We start from the raw sequence: 22498 nt of genomic DNA on the forward strand, positions 1-22498 counted from the left end.
CACATGTTGATTCTAGCACTTTTGAACATCTCAATGGTAGTGTTTCTCAAACCTCTCTTTGAGAATCCCAAGTCATGTTACGTATTTGTTATATTCCAGTACCAACACACCTGATACTCTAATCCAATACTTAACGATTAGATGACCATTCAGATGTGCGGGTACTGGCAGGTGTTTTGGGTAACACTGCCATTGAGATGTTTGAAAGCTATAGAGGGTGTGATCAAGCTTGATTGAATGGTGTGAAATGCAAGCAGTGTACTCCCGAGTGGCGCAGCAGTCTAAGGCTCTGCATCTCAGTGCAAGAGGCGTCACTGCAGTCTCTGGTTCGAATCCAGGCTGCAGCACATCCGGCTGTGCTTGAGAGTCCCATAGGGAGGCACACAATTGGCCCAACGTCGTCCGGGTTTGGCTTTCCTTTTGGATTTCCTGTTGATTAGAAGAACATTATCATAGAACGCAGACACTCTGTTCTGTGTTTAAACATGTTATCCTATTTCAGTAATTGTTTTTGTATTTCCGTAGGTTTTTACGGGGAGGGAAGCATGTCTTACTGCCTCACACACGGATCCTTATCTGATGGGTATTTAATGGTTATTGTTTGGTTATATCAGGTTATTGGAGGGATGAAGTCACTTGAAGGAGGTGGTAGAGGAGACTTGAATATCAGTCCTGGACTCCTAATGCTGGATGGAAGACCGAATCTTCCTCTGGTTCCTCCATCCTCCCTACTCGAGGCCATGGCCCCTCTGGCTTGCCCACTAGGGACTCGTACTGACCATGTAAGTGTGTGTGGGAGAAGGGGATGGATGGGTGGGTTGGGGGGTTACACGTGTGTAATATTCATTAAGTATTATGTATAAAACAGTTATATTAATTGACTTAAACATGTCTCATAATAGTCAATAAAAGGCCTGACCCACAAACAAGTACACAGTACGCAGAACACAGTCTTAGAAAATAAAACTATCTAGAGCCTTAAAGGGTTCTTGGCTGTCCCCATAGGAGAACCCTTTAAAGAATACTTTTGGGTTCCATGTAGAACCCTTTGTACTGGAAGCAAAAACGGTTCTACCTGGAACCAAAAATGTCTCTACTCTGGGGACAGCTGAAGAACCCTTTTGGAACCCTTTCTAACAGTACACAGTACACAAAATTAACTTAAACACTGATTAGCAGCTCTGGAACCTGGATTTTATGACATTGAAGATAACCATCTAGAATGTCATGATAATTGCAGTATTCATGTGATTTTGGTGTTACAGAGAGAGGATGTGAATGGATTCCATAGGCGACCAGGAAAGGTAGGCACAGCTTCAAACAGATATTTCCAAAGAACCAGGATAGAATTGAAACTGAATGGAAGGAGAAGCTATTATTTGTGTCCCAAATGGCACCCTATGCCCTATGTAGTGCAGTACTTTTGACCAGGACCCATAGGACTATACAGAATAGGGTGCCATTTGGGACTCTACCATTGTGTTATTGAAGACATCTGTTTCATATGGTTTCACATCAAGGGAAAATGGGGTTGTTTGAGAAAGGAGCAGATCTACAGCTGGATATGTTTAAGAACAAGCTATTCTGTACAGCCAAGAGTCATTTAAACTCTGTGGTAAAGCATTGCATTGTGGAATCTCAGGGGGTGGGGATGGAAGGCAGGCAGTTAAACATGTACTTTATTTTCTTTATGCTGTTTCAGTAACTGTAGGTTTGCATGCAAGAGTGATAAGGTGGCATCCCAAATGACACTTTGTTCCATATACAGTGCACTGCTTTTGATAAGAGCTCGATGGCCAAAAGCAGTCACTATAAAGGGAATATGCTGCCTTTTGGGATGTTATATCGTGAGGTTATATAATGCTTGAAGATGAGAATTACAAGTGAATGGAATGAAACATCCTAACAAACTCTCATGGTAGCTCTGCCAACTTAGTCATATGATGAGTCACCCGATGAGTCATACAATGTGATGGAATATCGACATCAGATTCAGAGAGAGGGAGAGTTAATGTACTTCCCTTTCTTGATGTCTTGATTAAAAGACAGTTTGTTTTGGTAGTTGGATAAATGGAAGTTTACTTCTTCAAAAACATATATATTCTTTTTTTAAACTAACATGTTTCAAAATGAGGCAGTGACAGCATTTATTTTTCTGTTGATATTTTGAAATGACACATGGTGTTTCCATGGTGATGTTTGAGCATTTCCTTCTCTCTTTATGCTTTCCACAGTGCACCTTGCCAGTATCACTTTAGTTTATTAAGCTTACGGTCTCTCTGCCTTCATCAGAGCTGCTCATGACATCATTTTCTCTTGATGTTTTGAAATGACAAAATGGCTTCCCTGTTCCTATGATTTAGATGGTGTTGTTTGAGCATGATCAGTTTAGCGGCCAGATTTATGAAGTCTTCAGAGACGTGGTAGATGCCACCCAGCTCCAACTGTCTCCTAGGATTTCTGTGAAGGTGTTGAGAGGATGGTGAGTCACACAGCCAAACTGGCTCTTATATCCTACAGAGTAAATGTTCTGTTTTCAAAGTTCAAGCAAGGTCTGGAATAGGAATATCCAGTTAACAGAAAAAACACACAGCTTTGTATGCTCTGTCTGGCGTCTGTAGAAAGCATATTTACATAACATGTAGCGTAGTACTTCCTTGGCAGAGAATATCTGGCATGCCAAGCAGAGTTATTCGATGGTTTCAAATACCATCCCATCCTATGACTCATGTCAGGAAATACCAATGCGTGATAACAATTATATTGGACTGTTTATCATTCATATTACTTCATTTTATTGAATCAACCACCCAAAGTTATTGTCCTACATGATACTGGGACATGCACAAACAATAAACTAGTCCAAAGTCAAGGGGACTGGGTACCAGTCTTTACACTCCTTGTCATGCAAAACATGAGGTACAAGGAGTGTAATGTTAGCCAAGCAGGTTCAGGATTTCAGGCGACAGAAAGAGTTAAACGTGAAGTGTAAAAGAGAATTTCCAGGTGAAATTAAGATGAGCGGTCTCTGATAGTCAATAAAAAAATGCATCTGGATTAATTCAAGTTGCAACAGAAAGACATCCAGCAAGAGCACAGAAAAAGTCTAATGGCTGCCAAATACAACAGGTGTAGACTTTACAGTGAAATGCTTACGAACCATTCCCAACAATGCAGAGTTTAATTTTTTTTATACAAAATAAAATAACTAACACGAGGAATAAAATAAAATAGACAAGAATGAGGTTATATACAGGGAGTAACAGTACCAGATCAATGTGTAGAGGTACGAGGTACAGTGCCTTCGGAAACTATTCAGACCCCTTGATTTTTTCCACATTTTGTTAGGTTACAGCCTTATTCTAAAATTGATTAAATTGTTGTTGTTTTTCTCATCTATCTACACACAATACCCCATAATGACAATATATTTGCTCATTTATTTAAAATAAAGAACTGAAATATCACATTTACATAATTATTCAGACACTTTACTCAGTACTTTGTTTAAGCACCTTTGACAGCGATTACAGCCCTGTGTCTTCTTGGGTATGACGCTACAAGCTTGGCACACCTGTATTTGGGGAGTTTCTCCCATTCTCTGCAGATCCTCTCAAGCTCTGTCAGGTTGGATGGGGAGGGTCGCTGCACAGCTATTTTCAAGTCTCGTCAGACATGTTTCGATCACGTTCAAGTCTGGGCTCTGGCTGGGCCACTCAAGGACATTCAGAGACTTGTCCCGAAGCCATTGAAGGTTGCATTACCGTGGCTGTGTGCTTAGGGTCTTTGCCCTGTTGGAAGGTCAACCTTCAACCAAGTCTGAGGTCCTGAGCGCTCTGGTAGCAGGTTTTCATCAAGGATCTCTCTGTACTTTACGCTGTTCACCTTTGTCTCGATCTTGACTAGTCTTACAGTCCCTGCCGCTGAAAAAACTCCTCACAGCATGATGCTGGTGGAGTGCTGCAGAAATGATGGAGTTAAGAATGATGGAGGCCACTGTGTTCTTGGGGACCTGCAATGCTGAAGAAATGTTTTGGTACCCTTCCCCAGATCTGTGCCTCACAACAATCCTGTCTCAGAGCTCTACGGACAATTCCTTTGATCTCATGGCCTGGTTTTTGCTCTGACATGCACTGTTAACTGTAGGACCTTATATAGACAGGTGTGTGCCTTTGCAAATCGTGTCCAATCAAATTAATTTACCACAGGTTGACTCCAATCAAGATGTAGAAACAATTAAGGATGATCAATGGAAACAGGACACACCTGAGCTCAATTTTGAGTCTCACAGCAAAGGGTCTGAAAACATATGTAAATAAGGTATTTCTGTTTTTTAGTTTGAATAAATTTGCAAACATTTCTGAAAACCTGTTTCTGCTTTGTCATTATGCGGTATTGTGTGTAGATTGTTGAGGATTTATTTATTTATTTAATCTATTTTAGAATAAGGCTGTAACGTAACAAAATGTGGAAAAAATAAATGGGTCTGAATACTTTCCGAAGGCACTGTATGTGCGCTCCCGAGTGGCGCAGTGATTGAAGACACTGCATCTCAGTGCAAGAGAGTCACTGCAGTACCTGGTTTGAATCCAGGTTGAATCACATCCGGCAGTGATTGGGAGTCCCATTTGTTCTTAACTGACTTGCCTAGTTAAATAAAGGTTAAAGAAATAAAAAATATATATACTGTACATGAAGGCAGAGTAAAGTGATATCAGAATAGATAATAATAATAATAAGAGTCAAATTTAGAAAAGAACAGAGTAGCAGTGCCAAAGTGTGGGAGTATCAATGTAGTGTGTGTGAATGATATGGTGTGTATATATAGTCTAGTGAGTGTGTGTAGGATCAGCGCATTAGTTTACTATTTAGCAGTGGCTTGGGGGAAGAAGCTGTCGATGCTGCCGATGCTCCGGTACCATTTGCTGGACGGTAGTAGAGTGAACAGTCTATGGCTTCTGTGGCTGGAGTCTTTGGCAATTTTTCGGCCATTCCTCTAACATCGCCTGATATAAAGATCCTGGATGGCACGGAGCTCGGCCCCAGTGATGTACTGGGCTGTCCGTATCACCCTTTGTAGTGCTTTGCGGTCAAGGGCGGTGCAATTGCCATACCAACCGGTGATGCAGCCAGTCAAGATGCTCTCGATGGTGCAGCTGTAGAACCTTTTGAGGATCTGAGGGCCCATTCCAAATCTTTTCAGCCTCCTGAGGGGGAAGAGGCGCTGCCGTCTCCTCTTTACGACTTTGCAGGTGTGTGTGGACCCTGTTAAGTCCTTAGTGATGTTGACGCCAAGGAACTTAAAGCTCTTGACCTGCCCCACAACAGCCCTGTTTTTTGGGTTTTTTTTAACCTTTATTTTTCTTCTTTTTTTTACCTTTATTTAACTAGGCAAGTCAGTTAAGAACACATTCTTATTTACAATGACTGCCAATCAAAAAGCAAAATTGCATAGTTGTGGATTGTGTGTAGCCCAATCACGAGGCATGCCTACAGTCAGGAACATGCTGCAAACCTGTCAGTGAACAGCATAAAGCCAAAACAAGCCTTTCACAATATTTCAAATACAATTGCTGGAAAATACAGCTTGGAAAGCAAAGGGGAAAAAAGACTAATCTGTCTGTAGGCTACCAAGTTATCAGCTTCCATATAGGCCTATTGAGCGAACAGCATTGTTTTACCAAGTGAATTAAGAGAGAGAAGCTTTTGGCACGAGCGTATCGGCCGTCGCCGGTGAGTGAGCTGAGCATCATTGGGTGAGTCAGTGAAACTAGAAAGCTTTTTTAGGACTAGAATTTCCTCCTTCCCCCTTTCCTCCATCCATTTACACACACCTAGGCCTAGGCCAATGATGGATTGAAGTCAAGGTCGTTTTTATTCATCTCAGTTTGTCAGTGTCTAAGTAGCATATCATTTCGATAATTTGTGAGGTATTCTAAAATGAAATAGAATTGCATGAAATGCGTTTATAAGGGCCACTTAGGCTATAAAAATAAAATCCCCATTGTGTGCAACTCCTGCAAGCGCCTCTACTGATCTATGCCAGTACACAAAAGCAAGATAATGCATGCAATGCTTTGTCACAAAGGAGTTTTTTTTTCAAGCTTTCTGGTACCTCAGATCACCCCGGGTAACCCCCCTCTCTGGCTCACTTTTTGTTTCCGGCACCTCCAAATGTACAATTAAGCACTGGTTAGGATTCATTCTTATAGTCACTGTGGGGACGACATTGTCTATGTACTTATTGATGAAGCCTGTGACTGTTGTGGTATCCTCAATGTCCTGGAACATATCCCAGTCTGTACTAGCAAAACAGTCTTGTAGCCTCGCAACTGCTTCATCCGACCACTTCTGTAATGAGCATATCACTGGTTGTTCCCATTTGAGCTTTCGTTTGTAAACAGGAAGCTGGAGAATTGAGTCATGGTCAGATTTGCCAAAGGGAGGACGAGAGAGTGCCTTGTATGCATTTCTGCAGTTAGAATAAAGGAGGTCTACATAGCCACTATCAGGAACAACTGTTCTGTCGACAATGTCACTAAATCTTGTAGGAACCTCCAAATAAGGCACAGTGGTCTTGGTAACTAGCCGTACAGATTAGAGGTCGACCGATTATGATTTTTCCACACCGATATCGATTATTGGAGGACCAAAAAAGCCGATACCGATTAATCGGTCGAGAGGCAGGTCGTTATTGCTTGGACTAGATAACTGTAAGGTTGCAAGATTTGATCCCCCGAGCTGACAAGGTGAAAATCTGTCTTCCTGCCCGTGAACGAGACAGTTAACCCACTGTTCCTAGGCCGTCATTGAAAATAAGAATGTGTTCTTAACTGACTTGCCTCGTTAAATAAAGATTAAATAAAGGTGTAAAAAATATATATATATAAAAAAACGGAGCCCAAAAATACAGATTTCCGATTGTTGTGAAAACTTGAAATCGGCCATTCCGATGAATCGGTCGACCTCTAGTACAGATTACAAGTAATTATCACATCAGCACTTATAACAGGTCAAAGGTTTGCTTAAGAGGTATAAACAACATCATCTGCAATGACATTTAATTACAGATGCAATTATAGACTTGCTTACCAAACATGGATTTTAGTCATGGAATACCTGGTTAGCTGCGGTTTCCCCTCTCCAGGGGAATGCCTCTCTCAGCGTCCCACTCACACGAATATGTTTAATGCAGATCATCCATAATCAATGCAACAGTAATCAAATACATGTAAAATAATACATCAATTAAGAGAAAGAGATAATCATATTGTTCAAATTATTATATTTCTATTATTCATATTTTATGTGTTTGTTTACCTGCTCCTATCTGTCTTTGCAGCTGGGTGCTTTACGAGAGGCCTGGGTTCGAGGGACGTTCCATTGCCCTAGAGGAGGGGCCTATTGAGCTAACCAATGTCTGGGCAGATGCAGGGCCGCCAGGTTCACACCCCCATGTCGACATACCAATGGTCATCGGCTCCATCCGACTGGCTGTATGGGTGAGTGTCCACTCTGCTGTAAATGTTGCTACATAGAGAGACACAGCGTAACATATCATGAGCCTTATAATAAGGCATAATAAAGGCTAATACTACATAAGGGATCATCAACGAGGGGCAGGGTTGCCATGTTTGCCGATTTCCCACCAGTTGGGTTACTTTGAAAACGTTGTCGCTGGTGAAAATATATTGGTCGCGGGTGGCAGGTTTTTTGGGCTACTTCTAATTGCATTGCGGCCGCCATGGCATTTCTCTCAAAGAAATTTACAGTATATTTCACTGCATTTGACTCATGCTCAGTTCTAGGGTCTGGAGCGCAGCGTGGGTGTACATTTGAATTGGAAGTTATGGAACTCCCTGGTGGGCTTCTGTTATGGGAAAACGTGTGGAGAATGATAGGGTACATCTGCATCTGTTGGCCATCAAGTAGGCTATTCATTTCTATGCCATTCTAGGCTACTGTAAACTACCATTTGATACAATAAATATGTTGAACCTACGATATCGCTGGAGTCGTTGCAAATCAATTTGTGCCACTTGTGCAGCCTACCTGGAGCTAGCAAACAGATTTAATAAATAGCCTATAACTCTGTTGTTGTAGCCTTGTGTTATTATGAAATTATTAATGGCCATGTCAGTTAATTAAATTTGAAGTCATCAATTGTGATCATGGTCACAGCCTATCACAAATGTATCATTCTCCAGATTTAATGTCAGCTTCATTGTGGACTTTTCCCTGAAATGAGATGTTGGCCTATCAGGGGCAATATATAGGCTACCTACATCTAGCTCAGCAAAACATGGCAAAGTTGATTTGCAATTATAAACACATAGCAGTCAAAACAAGTTAAATCGACATACATTGATGGAAAATGATCTGGAAAGTTTGATACGGGCCATTTATATTTTCTCTTGTGACATATTCTTAAACTGGCAATAAGTCATATTTTGATGGAAACCAAATTTTGCTTCGTAGCCTACATCCTTATAAATTACTTCTATATTCCTTCTTAATTCACTTGATAACGTTATGGGTAAAAGGTTTATTGGATAAATGTGGCAACTCCTCTCTTGCTGCACGGCTAGTTTTCAGGCCTTGTGGACGGGTTTTCCGAGGTCATTGGTTAGAAATGTAGCTAGACCTGGCAACCCTGACGAGGGGCTTTGCGTTCTGTTAAAAATAATGCACTATATGAAAGGTGTGCCACAACGCACAGCAGACTGCCACTGACCGTCGACTGAGTTGCATTATTTTCCACAGAAGGCATAAAAGCCTGAGTTGATTATTCTGCTTATCCCACGGTTATAATATAACCCATTTGCAGCTAGAAATGTGTTAATTTGCTTATAAAAATGTGTTAAACATCCATTGAAGTACCTAGCAAGTTTAACTTTGCTAGATCGCTACATTAGTTGTTTTGGTAACCAGACAAATAGACTTAGCTAACCAAAACGTTAGTCCTCCTAGCTTGCTATTATGAAAATCGAATTCAACAATGCCAATGATGTTTTCAATTCAAATTTTATTTCAAAAGCAACTCAAACATAGAACATATTAGAATGAACCTCATAGCTGTTGGTTATTGCCGTGCATTACTTAAGTGATAATGCTGGAAAAGCCGGTGTTTGGAGTGTTATTAAGTCGACGGCCGGCAAACCGTGCCAATATATCCTATCACTTTTTTACAACGGGTTACCAACATATTCAAATAATGATTGATTCATTTATTCATACTATTTCATTCTTCCAAGGGATATAGTGCCGACACAAATCTAAGGTTGCTACCAAAATCGGCTGATCAGAGACTTGACCCAGTTGTTAAGTCTTGCAATCTTCTTATCACTTGCTTGCAAGCTAGCCAACTACGGCTAACTTACTGTCACGTCAAACAGTGCAGCCAGAATAACAGAAAAATAGCTGCATTTGCATTTGTTTAAGCTGTTTTCTGGTGACATTTATTTGGATACATCCACAACAATGAGATAATGATGCACAATTTTGCCTGGCATAGGAAACGTGGTCTCTTGTCAGGACACTGTTGTTCAAGGGAGCTAGCCGTGTGGCTCAGTTGGTAGAGCATGGCACAGGCAACGCCAGAGGTGTGAGTTCGGGTCCAAAGGGGGAACAGTAGGAATGAAAATGTATGCACTCACTACTTGTAAGTTGCGATAAGTGCGTCTGCTAAATGTAAACACCGCTAACACAATCACTTCAAACTGCAGCTGAAAACACAGCAAACTAGCTGTGTTTAATTTGACCTGTTTTCTATTGACATTACTTTGTATATATCCATAAAAATTATGCCAGTTGATTCATGATTTTGACTGGCTGAGAAAAGCTGCCTGCCTGTCTGTCTCCTCCCGACTCCCAACACGTTCATTACTATGGGACAGCTGGAGACCAAATTTCAATATTGAAACAATGTTGCAAATTTCAGAGAGACAGGCAGCAAGGTTTATACAAATCACCGCTGTTGAAATGGGAGATAATGTCTAGATGCTTTTTATAGCGGAGATCAAGTTTATAAATTGCCTGGCTGGGCTGATGAGACAGTGGATTGCGCAGTGAGATTAGAACAGAGTTAACAGGCATTTCAACGTCTTTTGCCGGTGGTAATTTGGAGAATAGACACCTTCTGGAATGCGGTTTTAACCAATCAGTATCCAGGATTAGACCCAACCATTGTATAAAGAGAAACATAATGCACACTCTAGAATGCCCTTTAAAGGTCATTAGAAACGAGTATTCAACAATGCTGTGGTATAAATGCTTATATAAAGCATTATATCTGTCAGTTTTAAATAAAGTGTTACCACAATGCCATCAATCACAATTCTCCCTCCACAGTATGGTGACTGTTCCTGGGTTTGTGTTCCCCTCTGTAGGACTACAGCATTCCCCATATTGACTTGTTCACTGAGCCAGAGGGCCACGGCAGGCTAGCACCGTACCATGACGACACAGTAGAGATCAGCTCCTTCGGTATCCCACAGAACACAGCTTCCATCAAAGTCAACTCTGGAGTGTAAGTGTATCTAATGGTTGTTGTATTTACATGGGCAAAAACCACAATGTGGGGGCCTCAGGACCGAGCTTTTGGAAACCCTGCTCTTGGGTGTAGGTGCATCCATGCTCTTCCTAAAATGCTACATATAAATGTCTATGGTGTAGTGGTTCAGTGGATCAGTCCACTCTGTGTAAGTGCATCTTTGCTCCTCATAAATCAGGGGTGGTCAAACTATGGCCCAAGGGACGGACAGTTTTTGGTCTAAAGCAGTGCACTAAATAGGGAATAGGGTGTCATTTGGTATGCTGCCTTATTACTCTTGCGTGCAGATATGTAGTTACTGAAACATCCGGCATACATCTTTTATTTATTTTTATTTATTATTTGAAAGAAGAAAACAAATCCAGGACACGCTTGAACGTCTGAAACTAGATTTAAAAAGTATGTAGAAATTATAAATGGACCTTTATATTTTCAAACAACTACCCTTTTCCTAGCCCCCAAATTGATTTTGACAAACAAATTGGTAGAAATAAATCTACGGCCCTGTTGATTTTCCGAATTCCTGATGTGGCTCTCAAGACAAAAAGTTAGCCCACCCCTGTCCTAAATGTCTATGGTACCTTTTTGATCCACTGTGGGTTGTCAGTGTGTGTAGTCCTCCTGAACGGTGCCTCTAGATGTCTATGGTACCTCTTTAGTTTGTTTAGTATGCTGCTTGGCTCTTGTTGTAAACCTCCTCAGCAACAAGGCATTCTCCTCATGGTTCTTCTAATGAGATCTGGGTAGGCAGCGGGAGATCAGCATTACATACTGCTGTGCAATACAACTCTTGCTATTGTAGAGAATTCAATTACTGTTTTAGTTGGGGATAATGACATTTCGGGAGCCTTGAACGACCAGGCAATCCTAATTCTCTACGTTAATTATTTCATCGCTTCTGGCTGCTTCTGAACCAAACCTGGGTCATGTTCATTAGGTTCCAATGGGAATGAAACTGATTGAACCAGGGAGGGACAACAAGAAATGCTGATCTTTGTTTTCCTTTCTGGGGTGTGCCCTAATGAACCTGATCCTGAGTTCAAATATAATTAGTTTACTCTTAAAACTAAGCCTGCTCAGAGTGCCAGATCAGATAAGCTTCTTTTTTTTTTAAGTATTTCAAAGAATTTGGATTGAAGAAGAGTCAGGAAATTATTAAATCCGTGTTTCCCAAACCTGGTCCTGGGAACCCAAGGGGGGTACACATTTTTGTTTTTGTCCCAGCACTAACACATGATTCTAATCAAAGGCGTAAGTTGATTAGTTGAATCATGTGTGTTAGTGCCTAGGCAAAAACCAAAAAGTACACCCCTTTCAGTCCAGGATTGGGAAATACTGGATTAAATGATGGGCATGTTGATGTTTTTGAATGAGGCGTTCGTTTTAATGTGGCTTGCATGTGGTATGCTGTCATGGTGTTGTTGTTGCAGATTCACATGCTCAAAGTGATTGCCCCTCAGGGATAAATAATGTTTTAATGCAATTGATTTGCAGGCTGAGGAGAGCGAGAAAGCACTGACAGATAATGATTACTGCCGTCCCCCCCCGTCCCCAAAATGTCCCATATGCAACCTGCTCCTGCATGCTATAGAGAGAAAGGTAAAAGTGGGTAGGGAGAGAGAGAGAGAGAGAGAGAGAGGTGGGGTAGGAGACTGGTAAAGGTGGGGGACATATAGAGGTAGAGAAAGGGGGGATGAGGGAAGAAACTGGTAAAAGCAGAGAGAGAAAGAGAGGTATAGAGAGAAAAAAGGAAAGAAAGAATCTGGCAAAGATTTCAAAGGTTATTTTTCCCACGTGAGAGGTACGTTTCAGAACATTGTGTGCCCTGGCTTCTAGCTGAAGTACACCACAATAGACAATAGACCATTTCCCTCTTCGTTGCCAAACTGCGACTAAAGACGGTTTACTTAGGCACGTGAGATCGAAAAGTCCTCTTTCAGGAATACTTTATTTTCTGTGCCCGACCATCCCGGAAATTCTTACTGGAGGCAGTTAAAATTAGAGGTGAATACTTGTGGCTGTCAAAGAAGTGATCATCTAGCCTCAGACCAATGATACAGTACATCATGGCACCAGACTGAATGGTGAGCACAGCGTTCAGTCTAGTTGAACCAGGCTAGTAATCAACTCAACACCAATGTTATTCCCTGAATACTTTGGCCTGTGTTTCCTTAGCAACTCTCCCTGCGGTTCTTTTTTTGACTCACACACGGAATATCTGAGTACTGTACAGTCTTTCTTTCCTTAGCCTCACTCAAGGTAATCTAGCATTGTACAGAACTGGGGGTAAAAGAAGCTGGCACAGCATTGGATGGAAAATAGAGTTTATCTGTAAATCTATCACTGATGTTTTATGTGTGATACACAGGCATATTATGAACCAGGATTGGCATCAATAACTTAACATTTCAGTTTAATCAATTCAGGCGATGAATGGAAATTGAATCCATTATTTCAAAATTGCCCATTATTTGAATATAATCTCAGTTCACCTGTGGACCGATTTAAATTTAAGACAATTTGGACATTCATGTAAATCATTTATTGATTTGGGGCGGCAGGGTAGCCTAGTGGTTAGAGCGTTGGACTAGTAACCGGAAGGTTGCAAGTTCAAACCCCCGAGCTGACAAGGTACAAATCTGTCATTCTGCCCCTGAACAGGCAGTTAACCCACTGTTCCTAGGCTGTCATTGAAAATAAGAATTTATTCTTAACTGACTTGCCTAGTAAAATAAATTGATGTAAACACTGATCTCAAGTCTGGATTAGCCTGCTGCTGAATTGACTGAATTGGAATGGGAGGTACCCTGCTTGGAAGAACAGATCCATTGGTGTGTACATAATGTTTAGGGATTCCTGTTCCTCCCCAACACAGGTGGTTGGTGTTCAGTGACCCAGGGTTCCAGGGCCTCCTGGCGGTGTTGGAGAAAGGGGAGTACCCCTATCCCGAGGCCTGGGGGTTCAACACACCCTTCATCGGATCCCTCAGACCCCTCAAAATGGTGGGTGCTACAGTATCTCGCAATAACAGATGTAGGATCTTAATTTGATTACTCTTTTGTTGCCGAGAATGCAGTAGGAAATGCAAACTTGTAGTGTATTCAAGGTTTCAAAAGGTTTGTAATTTGATTTTCTTTAACGAAAAAGGTATCAACCCCTACAACAAATGGCCATGAATTATAATCCACATTCTGTATCCTTTTACTGCAGGATTCATTTCCTGCTGTAACAAACTGGCTCAAATTAATATCCTACATATGTACTGCACATTAAATACATGGATTAAACTACATGTCCATAAAATACAATGGAAGCAAGAAGGACGATGAAAAACAAACAAGGCTTGTGTTCATTTACAATTTATCTTTTTGTTTTATTCTTTCTCCTAACCTTTGTTCTACCTTTTTTTCTGTTTTCAATGTTTAATTACCTTTTGAAAAAAAAACAGGTGCTAATGACTAGCAAATCATTTCCAAGGCAGAAGAACAGTACATGCAAAGGATGAACTAATCTATAAAAGTATATCTTTATTTTTGGAATAATCTTCTCGTTTAGCCACATTTGAGCTTTTATTGAATTGTGGAAATGTGTCTAAAGCTACAGTATATATCTTTATGAACATGTATCTTTATGAACATGTATCTTTATGAACATGTATCTTTATGAACATGTATCTTCATGGACATGTATCTTTATGGACATGTATCTTTATGAACATGTATCTTTATGGACATGTATCTTTATGGACATGTATCTTTATGAACATGTATCTTTATGAACATGTATCTTTATGAACATGTATCTTTATGAACATGTATCTTTATGAACATGTATCTTTATGAACATGTATCTTTATGAACATGTATCTTCATGGACATGTATCTTCATGGACATGTATCTTTATGAACATGTATCTTTATGAACATGTATCTTCATGGACATGTATCTTTATGAACATGTATCTTTATGAACATGTATCTTTATGAACATGTATCTTCATGGACATGTATCTTCATGGACATGTATCTTTATGAACATGTATCTTTATGAACATGTATCTTTATGAACATGTATCTTCATGGACATGTATCTTTATGAACATGTATCTTCATGGACATGTATCTTTATGAACATGTATCTTCATGGACATGTATCTTTATGAACATGTATCTTTATGAACATGTATCTTTATGAACATGTATCTTTATGGACATGTATCTTTATGAACATGTATCTTCATGGACATGTATCTTTATGAACATGTATCTTCATGGACATGTATCTTTATGAACATGTATCTTTATGAACATGTATCTTTATGAACATGTATCTTTATGAACATGTATCTTCATGGACATGTATCTTTATGAACATGTATCTTTATGAACATGTATCTTCATGAACATGTATCTTTATGAACATGTATCTTTATGAACATGTATCTTTATGAACATGTATCTTTATGAACATGTATCTTCATGTTGTTTAACCCATGTATTTTATGGACATAAGATAAGATTAATGTGCAAATAGTCATGACTGACTAGTGAGTGAGCTGTTGGCCAACACGCATTCAAAATTGGATAGTGACTAGTGAGCAATTGTCAAGTGTTCTAATGACATTTTGCCTCGTCTTTCTATGTCCTATACCACTCTACATGAAGGTTATTAAGTTCACTGAGTCATGACTGAAATGACTCAGACGCAGAGACAGAATGCACTCATTCAATCTGAATGAGGCTTGTCCAGGCTCTGGGCGGTGCAATCTGTCTCCATCAGCGTCGCAGTTCGTAATGCTATGTGCGTAAATGGCAGAATTTGCATACTGCTGACTCCCACCTCGATGGTGTGTGCTTTTTTAATTAGTGGACTATAGTGCTGTTGTGATTGATTATCTCTGTTTGTTACAGGGTGCCTTCAAGGTGGAGAATCCTAATGAAGTCAAGGTACGCCATTACTTTACCATTACATTCTGTTTCACGTTCGTCCTCAAGTTGTCCCGGGTTCAAATAGTATTTGTGTTCATTCAAATACTTTAGCTTCGTTTAATTGATATTTCCTGGAACAATTGAGCCAATACAATAGTCCCAAAAGGACAAACCCATCAGGCACCCCAGACAGGCTCAATCAAATGTTTAAATCATTTAAAACCTTTTTTATAATTTCACATACTATTTTAGCATGTTGTCAACTAACCTATTGTTGGTCTGACTATGGAAACACATTGAAAAACAACCAATCACAAATCATTACGATCAGGTCTTGGGGTCAATCAGGGGTCAAACACCCTTTGAACCGCTCCCTCCTACATTTGACCTTTGTCTCCTCAGGCTGTGGTGTATGAGCGGCCTGGCTTTGAGGGATCCTGTCTGGAGATCGATGGGGAAGTGTTCTGTTTTGGAGATGAAGGAGATGAAGAGGCATCAAACCTGGAGTCAAACAGACTGAAGTCAGTGGGCTCTGTGAAGATCCTCAGAGGACTGTAAGTTCATATAGCTCTCAAAACATTCATATGTATTTATGTGGGAGAATACTTTATTACTGGTTATTAAGAAACACAATACACAATCAAGGTGTCGTGTTGTGATAGAGAGTGTTACAAAATGGTACTGTCAGTGATGCAACATACAGTGGGGCAAAAAAGTATTTAGTCAGCCACCAATTGTGCAAGTTCTCCCACATAGAGGAGCCTCTTAAAGAAGAAGTTACAGGTCTGTGAGAGCCAGAAATCTTGCTTGTTTGTAGGTGACAAAATATTTATTTTCCACCATAATTTGCAAATAAATTCATTAAAAATCCTACAATGTGATTTTCTGGATTTTTTTTCTCTCATTTTGTCTGTCATAGTTGAAGTGTACCAATAATAAATTACAGGCCTCTCATCTTTTTAAGTGGGAGAACTTGCACAATTGGTGGCTGACTAAATACTTTTTTGCCCCACTGTACATATGAAGTAATACACTATACAGTGCTTACAATGTAGCTATTGTCTAATTCCCTTTTATTCACTGTCCCAGCTGGGTGGGGTATGACCAACTAGGGTTTGAGGGTCACCAACATGTCCTGGAGGAAGGCGAGTACCTGGACTGGAGGGACTGGGGAGGAATGACTGATCAGCTGCTATCTATACGACCTGTACTGGCTGTAGGTATCATGCTATGACCAAGAACTGAATGTTGTACGATTTGGTATGAAATTATGAATTACAGTATGGATGAACCCCTGCTATAAATGAGCATCAACCCTCCTCTTGGAGAGGTTTTGCTCTACACTCTTATTTTGTGCTCTACAGTCTTTCCAAAGGGGTTCTTCGGCTGTCCCCGTAGGAGAACCCATTTTAGTTCTAGGTAGAACACTTTTTGGTTTCAGGTAGAACCCTTTTGGGTTCCATGTAGAACCCTCTGTGGAAAGGGTTATTCATGGAACCCAAAGGGGTTCTACCAGGAACCAAAATGGTTCTACCTGGAACCAAAAAGGGTTCTTCAAAGGATTCTCATATGGGGACAGCCGGGCACCTTTTCTTCTAAGAGTGTATTGTAGCCCTACACAAACACACCTGATTCAGCTAATCAATAGAGTCAGGTATGCTATATTAGAGTTGGAACAAAAGCATGCAGGGGAGCTCTCGTCAATGAGGAGGGTTGGGCACCTCTGATGTTTGATGTTGTTTGGTATGCCATGCCAATGATGTAAAGGGAAGTCATGATAGGATATTGTTTGTTATGGTATGCCATGACCATACAATTAGTTATGTAGTACTAAAACAGACTTTCCCCATTCAGGTCAATGTTCTGTGATTGATGGACCAGCGGTCATATTGGGTGTACCTATGAGTGTACCAGGCAAATTGCTGTGAACTGAGGGTTTTGTACATTCTAGTAGTTCTACTTCTATAGGCAGGACCAAGGATGTTCTTTGTTTCATTTCCCCATGACAGGATTTCATGTCACCACACCTCAAGATGTTCAGTGAGAGAGACTTTGGCGAGCTGGGTGCCAACATCGACATCTTAGAGCCTATCATCAATATAGAGGACACCGGTTATGGGCTGAAAACGCAGTCGGTTGACGTTATGGGCGGAGTGTAAGTCTAAGATCTCTTTCTTTCTCTGTTTCTACCTCTGATGTGCACAGTTAAAGTTACAATCTGCCATTTCAACAGCCTGACCCTGTCACTTTGTGTGGTAAGCTTGGGGATGGGACTGGGGAAATGTAACCACTTTCAAATTCATACAGACCTATGGAACCATGGATAATTAATTGAAATGACCATTGAACCACAGGAAATGCTACAGATTGTGGCTTTAAATCTACCTTGCCCAGTCTTGTGTGTTTTATATGAAAATGACCAGTTAGTCGATTACAGAAATTCCGGGCTGTGCTCTGCTATTCTGCTATTCAGTGTGATTGTAATGAGACGTCTACATACTGTTAACCACTCATTTACTGTCCTGATTTAAATACTCCAGTGATCTTTAGTAGCTCAGGTCAGGTGTCTTGTAAGTTTCATTATTATCACTGTGTCCTGTGGCCTGGCGGACTACATAGTTCAAAATGAACACTACAAAGCTGGAAATGTAGAGTTCTAATAAACAGAGGCAAAGTTACAATGCAACTTCTAAAAGCATATTTGATGCTGTATAGTTAAAGGTAGACTCAGCGAGATGACGTTGCAACGAGCAGCACCGCAGATAGTGAGATGACCGTGATGCAAGACGTGGCTCTCACACAGTCACACAGAGGATCTACACCAGTGGAGGCTGGTGGGAGGAGCTATAGGAGGATGGGCTCTTTGTAATGGCTGGAATGGAATACATGGAACGGTATCAAACACATTAAACATATGGAAACCACATGTTGGACTCCATTCCATTAATTTAATTCCAGTAAATTACAATGAGTCTTCTTATAGCTCCTCCCACCAGCCTCCAGATCACCAGATCTAAACATGTGCATGTGTGTGCTTCACGCTGCTGCATCGTGTTAGCTACGGGGCCAAAACAGTGGAGAAGTTGTTGCAGAAATGAACCCACTATGTGTAGACTATGTGCATTCAACCTCCCCTCGCTGAGTCTACCTTGAGAGTTTCAGCGAAGCACCAAGTAAACAGCAATATTGGGCCGATTTCCGCTACAACTAAGAGCGTTGAAGCCCCTGTTTAAACTTCTCTGCTGTTTTAGTCCCGCATGTTGGAGCTATTGAAACATGCACAGATACCCTGCGCTACTCTGTGAGTGCATCTTCTGGCATCACACTCATCTGCAACATCTGGTGTGCTGCTAGTGGCAACATCATATCTCAGAGTCTCAGATGTTTAACTTATAAGTGAACCTTGACACATACTATCCTACAGCATGTGCAGCCCTCTAATCGTTGTTACTAATGTGTCTGTGCTAGCTAATTGTTTCTCACTTTGGCTGAAATATCTTCCTGTATTGCCTGCAGAGCTAGGTCTAACGCATGTTCATTCATGTACAGTATGTTATCTTAAGTTCCTTCTCTCCGGATAAGGGTCTTGTTCATTAGGGCACACCGTACCAAAACATTTAAAAACGGAATACAAAAAACAAGCATTTCAAGATCAGGTTGTTCATACACGTTTCGCTTCGTTTTTGGAACCTAGTGAACAGTTGTAGGGCTGACTGTTGGCTGGCTGCCTCTCCCCGGCTGGCACGTTCAGACGGGACCAAAATTCCTCCGAGACGATCAGTTCAGTCCACGCCTCATTTCCTGGGTCTCTCTGTCAGTTGGGAACAGGGTGGAGTACACTATGTGCAGCAGAGCACTTCCACTTGCTTTTGGAGGAACGTCTCTGGTTCTGTTACAGTGTTGTGAACCCTTATTATAGTGTACTACATAGCCTCGCCCCGTCGTCCCTCTCCCCCATCGTCCTTCTCCCTTGTCCTGCTGACTAAACTCTGTTACTCAACCTGTTGACTCAACCCAGCAGACCCTCTCTCCCTTATCTCTCTCTCCCTCTTTCCCTTTCTCTCTCCTCCTATCTCTCTCCCCATCTCTCATATCATTCTCTCCCCTATCTTTCTCTTTTCTCGTCAGCTTCTGCTGTGGTCTTTTCTATGCTGTGTGATACACACACACACACACACACACACACACACACACACACACACACACACACACACACACACACACACACACATCAGATACACACTAATCAAAGACAATATTGAGTAGGAGCGTAAGAGCTAATTAACCACTATCTGTATCTTATCTACATGTTTGATTTGAAATGTCAATGTTTAATACTAACCTTGGTTTTAATGACTTTGATTCCGTCTATCTATTCGTTGTTATAGATTTTGTCTTTGGCGTCATCCATCATAGGAGCACAAAAAATACCGTAAAACTCATTATAATGTGCAGCGCAGTTTAATTTCCCTTACTCTAATGATGTGCGTTTAGGGTTGCCAAATTACAGTATCTTTCCCTAAATTCCCACAGAGGATTTCCTGCTTACTCAACCCTGATTCCGGGAAATCTCCAACCGGGATTTCTGGAAAACCTGGGAATTCTGGAAAGTTACTCAAATTTTTTCAACCTTAACCTGAGTTTAGTCAAGTGTGGACGCAACTACGAGTTGCAGTCTTTGACACTTCTGTTTGAAATGTTATTGTTATTTTGCAAACTGCCAACTGTTCACGCAAAATGTTGGCCCTCGGACTGAAACATCAAGGCACTACCTGAACTTGAGCAATAAGAAACAGTACTGAATACGGTCCTCATGTGTCCCTCCTAGATGGGTGGCATTTGAGGAGGCAGGGTTCTCTGGAAAGGCGTATGTGTTGGAGAAAGGCCTCTACGGAAGCCCAGAAGACTGGGGGGCCCTCAGCTCCAAGATCGCATCCGTCATGCCCGTCATTCTGGTAAGATCAACACAATATTAAATGACAAATTATTATAATGATAAACTAATCATATAATATAGTATTAATGTTGCAACAATAAATGATTAACATGATAAAATATTCAATAATTGAAATATTCTGTAATCAGTTACATCCGTTTGGAAAGGGGGCAAGGTCGGGGGAATGACATGAGCCATACAGTATGGGATAATGATGATCTAAAGAGACTTGATAGTGCACTATATAGGGAAGAGGGTGCCAATTTGGGATGCATCCCAATGATGATAACAAAGTCATCAATGACCAATACACTGATCCAAGAATTGTTGAATTATTTCCTCAGTTCTCTCAATAATGCCCTCATTTGTGGTCTCTTCTAGGATAATCTGGGAAATTCCTCCAAGTTTAAGGTATGTCAACCAAATGCAACAGGACCAACCTACATTTCTTTGTCATATATTTTGTAAACCACTCCATGACAGCCCCATATTTGACAGAATCTGACAGTGTATCCGTTATGTGTCTCAGATGCAGTTGTTCTCGGAGCCAGGGTTCCAGGGTTCTGTCCACGTTGTGGAGGACAGTGTTTCTGCCCTGCCACACGGCTTTTCCCTGGGCTCCTGCAAGGTGCTGGCTGGCAGGTGAGTGTCGTACTTGTTATTCATCCAACGTAATCTGCAGATTGTAACACGTACAGTATCTTTCCCGTACCATTAGCTACATCATTTGCAAGACAAAGTTACTGTTGGCAACAGTCATTTATACCTACAGTTTTATAATGATGCCTATACTTTTATACATTTCGCTGTTAAAATGGTGAAGAAAAATAATGATAATCGCCATGTCTGTGCATGTCTATGTGTTCCAGCTGGCTGGCGTTTGAGGGCCAGGGCTTCACTGAGAGGATGTATGTGTTAGAGGAGGGGGATTACCCTGATCTGAGGGCCATGGGGTGCGTGGAGCCCAACTCCTCTGTCCTGTCCCTGCAGACTACTGGCTTTGTGAGTACTCTGTCTATTAGCTCTCTTTCTGTGTTGTAAATGGCACCCTATTCCCTACATAGTGCACTACTTTTGACCAGGTCCATAGGATATATAGTAGTGCACTATATAGGTAATAGGATGCCATTTGAGATGCACAGGGATGTCTATGTCAGGGATGGGCATAGACATGTCTATGTCAGGGATGGGCATAAACATGTCTATGTCAGGGATGGGCATAAACATGTCTATGACAGGGATGGGCATAAACATGTCTATGACAGGGATGGGCATAAACATGTCTATGTCAGGGATGGGCATAAACATGTCTATGACAGGGATGGGCATAAACATGTCTATGACAGGGATGGGCATAAACATGTCTATGTCAGGGATGGGCATAAACATGTCTATGTCAGGGATGGGCATAAACATGTCTATGTCAGGGATGGGCATAAACATGTCTATGTCAGGGATGGGCATAAACATGTCTATGTCAGGGATGGGCATAAACATGTCTATGTCAGGGATGGGCATAAACATGTCTATGTCAGGGATGGGCATAAACATGTCTATGTCAGGGATGGGCATAAACATGTCTATGACAGGGATGGGCATAAACATGTCTATGTCAGGGATGGGCATAAACATGTCTATGTCAGGGATGGGCATAAACATGTCTATGACAGGGATGGGCATAAACATGTCTATGTCAGGGATGGGCATAAACATGTCTATGTCAGGGATGGGCATAAACATGTCTATGTCAGGGATGGGCATAAACATGTCTATGACAGGGATGGGCATAAACATGTCTATGACAGGGATGGGCATAAACATGTCTATGTCAGGGATGGGCATAAACATGTCTATGACAGGGATGGGCATAAACATGTCTATGACAGGGATGGGCATAAACATGTCTATGACAGGGATGGGCATAAACATGTCTATGTCAGGGATGGGCATAAACATGTCTATGTCAGGGATGGGCATAAACATCCCAAACATTCCCACACTGTTCCTGCAACTCACATCTCTCTGCTGGAGGTTAATGCATTGGAAGATGACGTTTTCCGAATAGTAGACTACCCAAAGTGC

The 22498-nt window shown here is 41.1% G+C and overlaps 1 protein-coding gene across 3 annotated transcripts in view; it reads left to right on the top strand.

Moving 5' to 3' along the window:
* Positions 1–22498, top strand: part of LOC109901328 (beta/gamma crystallin domain-containing protein 1) — a 48387-nt gene that overhangs the window by 12646 nt on the left and 13243 nt on the right. For all 3 annotated transcript variants that reach the window (XM_031836920.1, XM_031836918.1, XM_031836919.1), the window contains exons 4-17: positions 615–782; positions 1266–1304; positions 2364–2482; positions 7343–7502; positions 10389–10528; positions 13428–13554; positions 15463–15498; positions 15883–16034; positions 16570–16696; positions 17490–17635; positions 20309–20435; positions 20798–20827; positions 20946–21058; positions 21286–21418. In XM_031836920.1, coding sequence (XP_031692780.1) covers positions 615–782; positions 1266–1304; positions 2364–2482; positions 7343–7502; positions 10389–10528; positions 13428–13554; positions 15463–15498; positions 15883–16034; positions 16570–16696; positions 17490–17635; positions 20309–20435; positions 20798–20827; positions 20946–21058; positions 21286–21418 — 1617 coding nt within the window. The remainder of the gene's footprint in view (positions 1–614; positions 783–1265; positions 1305–2363; positions 2483–7342; positions 7503–10388; positions 10529–13427; positions 13555–15462; positions 15499–15882; positions 16035–16569; positions 16697–17489; positions 17636–20308; positions 20436–20797; positions 20828–20945; positions 21059–21285; positions 21419–22498) is intronic.

Source organism: Oncorhynchus kisutch, linkage group LG12, assembly GCF_002021735.2.
Source record: "Oncorhynchus kisutch isolate 150728-3 linkage group LG12, Okis_V2, whole genome shotgun sequence".
NCBI classification, from domain to species: Eukaryota; Metazoa; Chordata; class Actinopteri; order Salmoniformes; family Salmonidae; genus Oncorhynchus; species Oncorhynchus kisutch.